Source organism: Pholis gunnellus (genome assembly GCF_910591455.1).
Source record: "Pholis gunnellus genome assembly, chromosome: 17".
In the NCBI taxonomy this organism is placed as follows: domain Eukaryota; kingdom Metazoa; phylum Chordata; class Actinopteri; order Perciformes; family Pholidae; genus Pholis; species Pholis gunnellus.
In genome coordinates, this window is record NC_136544.1 from 8,832,893 (window position 1) to 8,845,635 (window position 12,743).

Below are 12,743 nucleotides of genomic sequence, written 5' to 3' on the forward strand. Positions count from 1 at the left end.
TCACCAGTATGCATGCCAAATTTGGGGAGCTTTTGGATATGAAAAAGCCCCAAAAAAGGCAATTCATTTGGGGGAAAAATAATAATAATTCCTCCAGTTTCAATAGGGCCTTCGCGGCCTGACGTTGTCGGTGCTTGGACCCTAATTATCTAAAAGAAATTTGATTGACGTCTTACTGATGGAAATGAAAGAATGTGCATGTTGATGAAATAATCGTAGTCTAATCATGATAGGTCTCTCTACAGTAAGGTCCGACCTGCTTCTGAACTCTGTTATGACTCCTTTCCTTGTTTCCTCACTAACCTGCCTCTCCTCATCCAGCTCTTGGCTTTTACCTGGATTCACCTCATCAGTGCAACTCGTGGAAGAACAAGCGAGCCGAGCATTGTGCTCAGTCAGTACAGCATCTTCATTTTCACAGAAGAGGGAAATATAAAAGATGTGAACATGATAGTTATTACAACCTCTGTGTTTGTTTATAGTCAGCATGACCTCTCCACATAATCCACACCTGCTGCTGGGCCCACTGTACGTTGTGTTTATGGTCTGTATTATGAAATAGGGTGCCGATTGCCTTTCCAGCTGTGAATCCAATAAACACTCAGCTGCCAATTTTCTTTGCCAAGGATTCCGTGTTTGCTCTGAGAGCAGATAGAAATGAGTCAGCCACAGTGCTTGTATAAAGCTCGCTTTTTGTCCGTTTTACATCCCATAAAAAACAAGGCTTTTACATAACTGCTGGAAGTTAAAATGCGGTAGGGAGACTTTTCTGTTCCATGTGGGCCGCAAGTTGTTGTTAAGAGAGACACAATGTTTTGGGCAGTCATAAACAGACTTGACATGGAATGAGTAATATCAGCACTGAGTTCAGCCCTGGAATTGTTCATCATGATCACCGTGTCTAATCTAAGATGTCACATTTCACACTGAAGTAGGGAGGCGCCATTCACACTGCTGACTGTCAAACCCCAGTGGATGGTTGGATGTTTGAATCCCAACCAATGAAACATTGCATAATGTTCTAAAATAAAAAATATTGGAACTCAATATGCAGGCTTGTAACATGTGCAGATGATAACATTTCCCCTTTCTGCTCTGAAGCCTAATCCACTGATCCTTATGTCTTTAGTTAAAAATATGGGTGGTGTGTGGAGAGAGAGAGAGAGAGAGCGAGAGAGAGAGAGAGAGAGAGAGAGAGAGAGAGAGAGATTTGGAGGGAGGAAGAGGAATTCAGAGAAAACTTGTTTTTGCAAAGAGAGGAAGAGGAGGGAGAATAAGAGGGGAGCTGAGACAAAAGCTTTTGTTTTATTTTTTTGTCTTCTTCTGGCCATCATGTGTTTCGGTTTGGTGATGCTTTTCCTCTGTGTCTCCCAAACAGAGCTGGCAAATGTTTGGGTTCAACAGCAAACAGGTGAGCTGTGTGTATTTCTTTTCTTCCCTCCATCCTCATTGCTTTTTCCATCTTTCCACCTGTCTGGTGTTTAAAGTCACACCTGAAGTTTACAGGTGTGCAAGTATGCCTTGTCTTTTTCTCTATTGGCACCTAATGTCTGTGCAGTTAAACTCTGCATGCAAATTGTTTTATTCTTAGTTAATATTCTAATATATGTATGTTTATGATAATGGTGTGTGTGTGTGTGCTACTGTTGCTATTTCGACTCACTGTAAACCTCAAAACTTCAGTAGGAGTCTTTATGGAGCAACAAATGAGCGCGCCGTGCCCTTTTTACTTTACGCACAAAAGTGAATGACCTAGTTTACGATAAAGTGTACAATAAAAAATACTCTATTCCACAAGCATGCGGCTGAGTCTAAACAACAACCCACAGGCAGCCTGTCTCAGGTTTAAAATTAGAGACAGACTTTGTTTTTCTTCTCGCATCCCTGCTAGACTCAGAAAATGTGCCCTTTGATGCACATTTATCAGGATCCACATCTGTTTGATACGGAGCACAGTGGACAGTGTGTTTGTTTGGGACATTCATATTCATTTGTTTTTTCTAACTCTGAAGAATTCGACTGGTCACTCTCTACAAACTCCCCTCCTGCCTTTTCCCTAGATGTCATTAAATCGTCCTGTGCTCCTCGTGTTCCTCTGCAGAGTGAAATGTGTTTCAGGGGAAACAACATTTCGTGCAAGAGGTGGTCATCTATGTGCTTGCAAAATAAGGGGTCAGCTGTTATTGACCTGGACACATCTTCCTTTCCTTCGCTTAATGTGCTCTTATCTGCCTTAGTCACTCAACGTGATATACCGCTCAGTTTTTAAAAAAAGGACTTTGGTCCTGAGGGAGCCATCTACAGCATCACAACCAGCCTATAAAAACACGGAGCCCCAAGCTGAAAATGAATTGTGTACGCGTCAGTGACCTCAGTGTTTGGCCTCCTGTCTCTTGTCCTGCTGAGAAGTTTGTAGCCTGAAGCTGATCCAGACATGTTGGAGCTAAACTGGGGGGAAAAAAAAGAGAATTAAAGTGACAAAGATTGTTTTGTAAGATTGGATCATTGACAGGATGTTATTGCCTGTGGATCCCAGAGTGACTTTATTATTGATAAAAGTCGTGTGATAAACAAAACATGCTTCGAGGAAAAGTAAAGTGGCAAGAGCAGTATCAGTTCGCTGCCAACAGCTGAGCACCGTGCTCTTTGAATCATGTTGGGAAATGTTATGTCTCCTTTTCTCTTATTTGTTTTATTCATTAAGATAAGGTTTTTGGCTTTTCCATGCAGAGATTAGGTTTCACCGTGAGAGAAGAAAAGTGAGGCAATCAGTGCACTCATGTTTTCTCAACAAGACTGGAATGTGTTGGTAATTTTATTGTGAAATGTGACTTTGGGGATGTCATAAATTACATTAGTCATGTTTTCAGTTAGTTATTAAAGGAGGCTCCTCTCAAGGCCTTAATACCATGGTGAGAGTTGTTCAAATATGTCAGCAGCTTATATTCTGCCTTCAATAAATTCAAAGACATGCACCACATTATCAGCTTCACAGCTATTAAATAACGGAGGTGGCAAAGTTCAGTTAAATATGCACATTTCTTTCCTCAAATATAAAGCACTCTTTGAATCTCCGAGACCAAAGTAGCTTGATTATGTGGATGAAACTTATCCACTCGAATTTCAACTAAAGAATTGCACATATGCAATTCAACCACAGGCCTTGAAATGAATGCATGTTTACTGTGGGTGATGTTGGGGAGTCTGTGCCAACTCGTCCAGCCACTGTTCAGGAAGGGTGTGTTCTCTCAGACCGCTCTGAGGTGACCGCTCACAGAAAAAGCTAAACGTTGTGGTTTGGTAGCTTCTGAAAGAGCGGGCAGAGGTCACTTTTCCGTCCGGAACATCTGCTCTTTCATTGCCTACGTTTGACCAAAAAGCGGATCCTGTTTTACCTCCACGAGTCTTTATATTTGTCATCCTGTGCTTCAGCGCTGCTCTCATTCGCTTCAGTTTATTAAACTCTTACATCCTGAAACAAACTGAATTGTGCAAACCTCATCTGTGTTTTCGACTAGGAGCAGCTTTAACTAATGATGGTTCTCTCTTTCTGACTCACCAACACCATCGCTAGCATGAGTGAGGGAGGCATGGTTTGGCTGCTGGCCGCAACACACTGCTATTTCCCTAAAAGAAGAGCAGATGTGCAAAAATAGTCCGAGTCCATCTTGATATTGATTCATCGGGTATTCTGTTGCAATCTTCACGTGATTTTTTTTGAGGGAATAGATCAACGTGGGGGAAAACATGTACTTCTATTTATATATAATTTTCATGTAGTCGTAAGGCCAAGTTTAATGTATCAATGTGTATTTCAGAGGAATCCAAAGATTTAAAATGTCCCATTCTTAAAAAAAAACACCAGTGTTGACATGTTTAGAAGTATTTCTAACATGAAAATCACCCAGCAGTATATGAGCAGAGCACTGAGTATTGGAAATAGATGAGTGGAGAGTGAATTATTGTCCGTTTCTCCTGGACAGCAGAAACAATGACTCCCATCTCACCGTTTTGGTTCTGCGCCAGTGATTTCGATACTTGCTGGCTGTGAGGCGGATGCCCTGAGAAGATATTAGAAGCCACAGCTTCATGTTGGGCGTCTGCACCCCTCCCAGCTTTTTATAAGACCAGAATGTTTATCTGCTGCACTGCAGACCTCGGCAACTGTGCGCACGCCATGTCTCCTCTTACCTCATAGATGCCATAACAGGGCGGATCCGGCGCTCAACAATCACGCATCTAGGTTTAATATACGAGCTGTCACAAATGCATTGACGCACCCGTTGATCGAATGAAAGACGGGAGAGAAACACTCCTGAACAAAAACAATAAGTCAAGACATTCTAAATGATGCATTGTAGTTTTGACGGCTTTGGAAGACATCAGTGTTGTAATTGTGTGAATGCAGAGTGATGTTTAAAGCAGGCATCACCAGCCAACGTCCCACACAGTCTGAACTCTGTGGGGTTTGGAACAGGACATCGCTGAGCGGCCAACGGGCACGTGTTCCCCTCCCACAGTCAGGACAGAAATGGCAGCATCAAACCAACGTCGACTAACATTTCACTGGCTTGAGAGGAGCGGCACTGGGCGCTGGCACCCAAAAGGAGGCGTAAATGTCAGATTTCATATTCTTAAATGTGTTTTCTTGCAGATTATGCCGTTTTTTGTTAGGACAAACGCCCTGCTTTTTGTTTGACAAAGAGTTTGAGACTGTTCATTTTCTAAAAATGGCAGAATTTAAAGCAGCTGCCCAATTCAGATGGCAGGTCTGTCTGGTCCAACACCTGAACAATAGAGGTGGTGTCTTTTCATGAGAACAACACAGTAGCCCAGACACCATTAACTAAAACAGGGACTTGGGTTGGAATTCATTTTTTATCTGCGTACCATGTTTTTCACACCCATGTGAGCTACGCCCTCAAACCAAAACCTCAAGATGCAGCTTTATGGCAAACACTTTATTGAATGACACCATAGTGTTTAATTATTTTGCATCAAGAATTTGTATTTTAGCCACAAGCTAATTGTTTCACTATCACTAATCAATGCACTGCATGGGAGAAAGGATGTCATTAGTATGCATTTGACTCTGGTGTGTCAGATGAGAGCAGGCTTAACTGGTGGCTTTAAAGGAACATGGCACTGATCATAAGAAAGTATGTTTTCCATGTCAGATAATTCCTAAATTGCTCTTTCACGGTTGAGGTTTTCTTTGTAAGTTTATCAAAGTTAAAATGCCTTTCCCACAACTCGTGTCTAAATATCCACTCGGCCCCATAATCTCTTGTTCGTCACTTAGAAGGCAGCCGAGGGGGGCGGGTCAGTCCTGCTAATGTTAGCTAGCAGTTAGCATGATTTGGGGAGCTAGCACACACGTTCAGCGCACATGTGAAGATTGACACAGTTACACTTAAGGTTTACAGGTGTTTGAGCTCGGGCTTCCTAGCCGGACCACTAGAGAGTCTGGTAGGGTCACCCTGCTCAGTTTTACTCTGCTCAGTTACCGAGAGTCCCGACATGAACACACCGGAGCAACAGAGCCGAACTCTTCGCGGCAGCACAAGCTGACCACGGCAGGAGATTCACGGTGTTTCTGAAGGGACACTGAACACGACGGAGTGATTATCGTGGCTTTTTTTTCGTAAACGTTCCCAGCGTCGCTTCAAACCCCTCCTGTAGTTCACTGAAAAGCCAGAAAAAGAAAAACAGCAAACGTTAAGTACAGGAGGTCGCCCTGATTTAGGGTTAGATGAGACACTCCGCACGTAAAGTAGCGCCGTCTGGAGGCTTATATAGGCTGCGACGTGACGTCACCGCTCTGTACCGTAATGTACCTAAACAATACCGCGTATTGCCGTAATGTTCTAATAAAGACGGACAGATAAATAGATGATATGCAATATTACTTAAGTACATGATCTGGCATGCTTCTGTCGCTAAGTCCTGGTTTCTACATTTTTAAACATCCATAGCTGAATTAAGACAGCCCCAATGTTGTTATATCTGGCAAAATTCACCCTCTAAATATAGTCGTGAAATGAGTATTTTCTCAAATGCTGTACTTTATTTGATACCATGATGATGTCTGACTGTTGTTCAATGTTGGTTGTATCATTTGAAATGTCTCCAAAATAAGGTCACCTGAATTAAAAAAACGATAAATATGTCCTGCCATGTTACATTTGTCTCCCATTATGAAGTCTTTAATTGTTTTTATCAACTGGCTTGTGAAAATAGAGGAAGTGTGGAAGTCCTTCAACACAAACAAAACATTTCTCAAATCTTGTTGTTTTTATAAAACAAAGTGGAGCAGATTTGTTTTGCGAAATTCAAATATATATTTTAACCCCGCAGAAATGGCAGACTTTCTGAATAATTTATTAAGAATGCATTCTTTGGTCATTACGTTTTACACAAGACAACACTGCAAGTTTGTTTTTAAAACAGTGCTAAGCATCTAAAAACAGACATTTTCCCTCCTAAAACTACATAGAAACATTTCATATTTAAAAATGTAATAGATTTATTATCCATCAACCAGCTTTTACTCAAAAAAGCTTGCTAAGCCTGCATGCTTTGTATACCATCAACATACATTTCTCTTGGGTGCTCAGTCAACACATTTTAGCTCCAAATGTACAGCTGTATCAGTGACCGAGGTTATGCAAGGACCAAGATGTTTAGATCCACATCCAAGTCTCGGTGCTCATACAGACATGCACTTTCCACACTCAATAAAAAAATCTCAGGGTGATGCTAAAATAAACTCTTGACATCAACTCGGAATATGTGGCTTTCAATGTGCGGCTTTGAAGAAAGACAAACCATCAATTATAACACCCAGACGTTTAAAACAAAGCCTACCTACCCCAGTCTGCTTACTAGATACGGTTTACATTGTGTGTAGGATTTGACAGCTCCTTCTGAGCATCACAAAATGTTACATGTATTCTTTCTGTCTTCTTTCAACAATGTCTTAAACTGACAAGGCTAAGACTGACGATATCAAAAGGCCACAACTGTAAACACTATTCTTAAGAGTCTGAATAAAACTGAAATGTTTCCCAGCAGCGTGGGGTACTGCTGCCAGGGTAAATAAAAGAGAGCTTTGGTGTGCTTTCTCTTCCACTTATATTAAAATGAGGCTTTTAATCTGCAGATTTAGAATTTGGCATAGAAGAAAGTTGCAAGTGCTCATATCATGACATCCCATAATGACCATAGCACGCTAACCTGATGAATCATTATTTTGGACAGACAATTGGTACGGTGTGATGTCACAGCAGCATGGAGAGTCAACTGGCGGTGACAGTCATCCTTACGGAGTGCAGCGGTCATCTTCAGGCCACGCTAGGATAAGCAGGGCGGTCCTGGGTGGAGGAATAACCATCAACACCCTGCCAGACAACATGACACGCGTAGTGGTGAGAGCTCCACCACAGCGTTTCGTACTGCAATGATTTGCGCCGTTTATTTTGCTTTTGGCTTTTGACACGTTCTTTTTGTTTTAGTTGGAGTTAAACACTGCTTTCTTTTGGAAATAGAGTTTACATGTTTCCACTCATGACAGCATACGATTTAACAGACTGGACTCTTAATGCCTGCATGACACACTCCCTCAACGCCCATCACACCCTCTGATCCTCTGTGTTTTTCTTGTCTGAAAGGAGGATTCTGGGAAGTATTACACATGGCGTAGCTTTGGCCCAGAAGACCAGCGCACAGAGGACTTATGGGTAGACATGAATGACGTCCGGCATGGCCAAGTGAGAGTCCATGGCATTCTGTCAAACTCATACAAACAGGCTGTGGTGAGTCTCACACACACACACAATATGCATGCAAGGCCTTACTTCCTTTGTAGGTTAAAAGGAATTAGCATTGTACTTTACCAAGCCACCATAGTAAATGGGTGCCATACAGAGGGTGTGGCTCAGTGGTGGCGCATTTGACTACACACCAAATCTGGGTGCCCACCAATTGAGAAATCATTTTCGTTGTGCTTTCGATGTATCTTTGAAGTGATCATACACGCTGATCGCAAAATGTATGATTCCCATGTCCCTGGTGAGGGCTTAAGTGCTTAACACTGCAGTCCTTTTAAGTCCACAGACATTTACTGATTCTTTATTTGTTAAAGACGAGGCACTTGAATTTAAAGTAGATCATTCAATCTGCAACATTTCATCCATGAGGTTATTTAAAGCTGTCAATATGCAGTGGGATGTATTCTCCACCGGAGATGCACTCTCTCATTTAATGTGTTAGTTATTCAGAAACCTTTTTATCTATGGTGATTATACTGGCTTTCCGAAAGTCTCTATTGGAGGGAATAGCTCAGTGGTAGAGCAGTGGATTGCAGATTACGAGGGCCTTAGTTCAACCTGGGTGCCCCCTAATTAAAGCATAAATCAGTGAAATAACAAATGAACTAATTTGATATCGTTGAGACACAGATAATGGCTGTTTACCAGTCAACGAGATATTCCAACACGTTACCCTACCATAGTAAACATATATGACGATCAAAGCTCTTATTTTATGTGTTAGTTATCCATAAACATATAAATCTATATGGTCATTCACTATGTATAAACACTTACATTTTAGTGTTATGGTGGGTGTAGCTCAGTGATAGAGCATTTGACTGCAGTGACCCCCCAGTTCAAATCATCATTAAAATGGTCTTATACTAGGCCATCAACAAGAGGTAATGTACGGTAGTTGTTGTATAGCTCTGTGCATTTTGCAGATCAAGAGGTCTGTGGTTTTAATCTATGTGCGCCCTCCTTGTGACGGCATGTTTTTAAATATTTGGATTTTCAAAGTGCTGTGTGTACTTTCTAAAGTCAGCCCTGGGATATGGACACAAACCGGGACTTTTCCAAATTTCTATCAAAACTAATCAGTGAAATGGAGCGCAAAAGGCAAACATTGCAACAAGTACAAGTACTGTACACAAACAGCTAATCCGGAAATTCTTCTTGCATGTTATGTGACAGCAAGCCAGGATGGAGTTCACTCTGAAACATAAGGTACCACTGCTAGAGGAGCTTAAGGCACTGGGAAATGTTGGTAGATGCCAAGAGCTACAGGCCGTGCCAGAGGCTGCCTATGTTCTGACCTGTGTTGTCCAACACCTGGCAACTGAGTAATACATACAGCTCACTTTAATATGAGAAGGCATTCTCCAAGTGGAAACAGTACTTTGGCTTTATAGAAACATCCAATGCAGGTTACATAGTTGGAGAAGGAACAGTTTTTACATCAGATTATATAATGATGAAGCTAAGGAGAAAAACGTGCTCGCAGTTTGGGAAATTGAAAGACGTCTTTAGTATAATAATACAAAGCAAAAACAGCAGTGAAGCTTATCGTTTGGATCAGTTTTCCCATTTGCTCTATTGATCTTGAGACTGATAAAATGATGTTGAGAGTGAATCATCTTGTTGTAGAGCTCAGCTATTTAGCAGAATATCTGTTTTGAAAGGTTCCCGCCCGGCAACCTCAATGACCCGCTCCTATGCGGCCAAGTTGTGTCTATGAGGTTTAACTAGATCATTGCAATATAGTTCAGTATGCCTGCTAGTGTACATGTCACTGAGCTAACTATGTACAGTGAGGACATGGGGGTAGAGCTCAGTGGTAGAGCATACATATATAAATGAAACAAAACATAGTTTTTACGTAGATATTATGCATTTATTCTCCTCATTCCTCCTTTAAGAGCTGATGAGGATGCTTCGTGCCATAGAAGATCAAATCATAAGCTCAATGTCTAATTCTTTCTCTCGCTGTCTGTTTCTATCTCCTTGCAGAAGGTTGCCCTGTCGTTTGACTTTCCTTTTTACGGACATTACCTGAGGCAGATCACCATAGCAACTGGAGGTACTTTTTGATTTTATAGCAGATGTTCAAGTGACCTTTCCTGCACATGTTCACAGCAGAGACGTGTTTTTGCGAGCTAACAAGTCTTTACGCCTTCTTCCATCTGGCCATTTTCAGGGTTTATCTTCACAGGGGACATTACTCACCGCATGCTGACCGCCACACAGTACATCGCCCCTCTAATGGCTAATTTTGACCCCAGCTACTCCAAAGAGTCCACTGTGCAATACCTGGATAATGGTGAGATACCAGCTCATATCGGAACACGGTTGTCTGATTACTTGTCTGACTCCTGTTTGATCCTCACTCTTTTCAGGTGAGGTGTTTGTGGTCCAGTGGGAGCGGGTCAGACTCCCCGGAAAAGAGTCAGAGGGCGTCTTTACGTTTCAGGCCGCACTTTACAAAACAGGAGCCATCACGTTCAGCTATCGAGATGTGAGACACTCGTCTGTGCTCTTCTAAACTTGTTCTCTTCCCTTGTGCTGAATGCATAAGTGATTCCTCTTTTTGTGTTTTTCATCAGATACCTCTGTCATTAGATGGGATTGGTTCAGTTGAGCATCTGGTAAAGGTCGGTTTGTCTGACGCCTTCATGGTCACGCAACCTTCTCCTCAATCACCAGGTCAGCAGTAATGTTAATGCCTGTCCACCTATGTATAGAGAGAATCAGCCTGCAGAGAGTCTGAGTCTATGCGTTAAACGAACACACGTCTTTTATATCATTATCTCTGTTGCACATATTCTTTATACTGTGAACCTATATATTTTACATTTCATATTTGTATTGGAAATTTGTATGTTATATTTATGATTCTTGACTTCTGCAGTACTTTTTTTATTTTTCCTTTCTGTACTGTGTTTATTGTTAAGCACCAAATGACAAACCAAATTCCTTGTATGTGAAAATCTGCTCGCGATAAACTTGATTCTGATTCAGATGCCCAACAGCGGACGATGTATGAGTACCATCGGGTTGAAATAGACTCCACAAAGATCACCAGCTTCTCTGCTGTTGAGTTCACTCCACTGCCTAGTAAGTGATCCTCATCCCTCATCTTTAAAGGATTAGTTTCAAGTAATCAATCCGTTAGACTGCATCAACACTCAAGCAATCTTCTGTTGTTGTGCTTGTCTCTTTCTCTCTGTTCAGCTTGCCTGCAGCATGACAGCTGCGAGCTCTGCCTCTCATCCAACCAAACATCCAATTGTAGCTGGTGCAACGTACTCCAGAGGTGAGTGGGACATTACGGTAGCCCGAATGTCCATATGGCAGCAGTTCTATCCCTTATAAATATACATCTTGTGTGTTTTCAGGTGTTCAGATGGCATGGATCGACACAGGCAAGAATGGTTGGACTACGCCTGTCCAGAAGAGGTACCGCTGGTCGTCAGTTATAAATATATCTGATTATTTGCCACTTTTGAGACTCATGCATCTGTTATGTTGTATATGGGCAGAGCAAAAATGCAACCTGTGAGGATTACTCCAGGGGTGACAGCCCCACTGGTTCCTCTACCACACCCGAGCTGGAGGACGTGTCCTCATTGTCTCCTCTAGAAAAAGGTTGTGACGGTGAGGCTGAGCTATTTATTTTTTTCAGAATGATATACAGTAGGCTACAGTAGCATGTATGCAGTATTTTTTCGCTCAATAAAATCAGATTCTGCCAGGAAATAAGTATGGAAATGACTGCTTTCTGTCTTTTCTCAGATGAGACCAAACGTCACATATTTAAGACCGGCAATGGTGAGTTAATACCTGTAAGTGCCATTATAGTTAAGCCTTATGAAGGGAGATAATTTTGGGTCTTCATCTTCGATACAGACGTGAGGACAGATTCTACGACCGAGAGTGAGGGGTGGGCCAACTCAGGAGTGATAGCCGGTATAGCAGCTGCGCTGGTGTTACTTTTGGCTCTGATACTAGTTGCTCTTTACATCAACTACCATCCTACTGCTGCATCGCCACTTTACCTCATCCAGGTGAGCATTGAATGTGGCCTACACCTGCCCTGACAAGAGCCACGCATGCTTTAATTACACATGCCCACACAATTTTTCTGTGCTTGATTTTTTTTCTTTTCTTTTAGCGACGCAACAACTACTGGCCGTCTTTGAAGTTTCAGAAGCAACACCCTGGTTACACAGAAGTGGAAGGAGAAGGTCGTGAAAAAGACAGCATTGTAGAAGCTGGGCCATGTTGAAATGATGGATAAATATTTGCATTGAACTGATTTCTACACAAATTCAAATATATACATTTGTCCATGTCTCCATTGCAAAGTAGATTAAAGCTGAATGTTATATGATATTGAATGGTTTCATTGTTTCATTCCATCCTCATTTTTAAACATTATCAAATTTGTCTGCAATGAATTGTGCAATGCATGTCACAAGGTTGTCAACCTTAGATAAAATACATAAACTATGCTGTTTGACATCAAACAAATAAAGATCTGGTTGGGCTTCAGTTTCACTTCCTGTTACTTTTGAAGGTTTGAAGTTGATTCTTTGTAGTTTCACCTTTTGTTTTTGCAAGAACATACTACACAGTTACAGAAGTTGGTGTTTTTTTATGTCAGATTCAGCAGCACTTGTTGCTGTACAGGAAAGTGGTGAACATTCCAAAATAAAGTGGTATGTCAATTTGTGGGAATGCAGACAGTACAGCTCTTTTGTCAACAGGTGTCAGTCTAACCAAATTTATCACATGGACATCAAGTAGGACATGCAGTGAACGTGGCAGATGTGTACACATTTTGAATTGAGATCACTGGATTGGTAAAGCCCCAAAAAACCTGCAAGAATGAAGATGATCGCACGAGTTTGCTATGCGAGCACAGATGGGACG

At 41.7% G+C, this 12,743-nt stretch overlaps 1 protein-coding gene across 1 annotated transcript; it reads left to right on the plus strand.

Annotated features, from left to right (window-relative positions):
* The first annotated feature begins 1,255 nt into the window (after window positions 1–1,255).
* LOC306709140 (plexin domain-containing protein 1-like) lies at window positions 1,256–12,317 on the plus strand. Its single transcript, XM_079177186.1, has 14 exons — window positions 1,256–1,411; window positions 7,261–7,427; window positions 7,671–7,814; window positions 9,822–9,891; window positions 10,009–10,131; window positions 10,208–10,326; window positions 10,415–10,514; window positions 10,830–10,925; window positions 11,043–11,124; window positions 11,207–11,267; window positions 11,351–11,465; window positions 11,604–11,639; window positions 11,718–11,875; window positions 11,983–12,317. The coding sequence occupies exons 1-14, from the start codon at window positions 1,333–1,335 to the stop codon at window positions 12,094–12,096; spliced, it is 1,464 nt and encodes a 487-aa protein (XP_079033312.1). The 5' UTR covers window positions 1,256–1,332; the 3' UTR covers window positions 12,097–12,317.
* The last annotated feature ends 426 nt before the right edge of the window (window positions 12,318–12,743 follow it).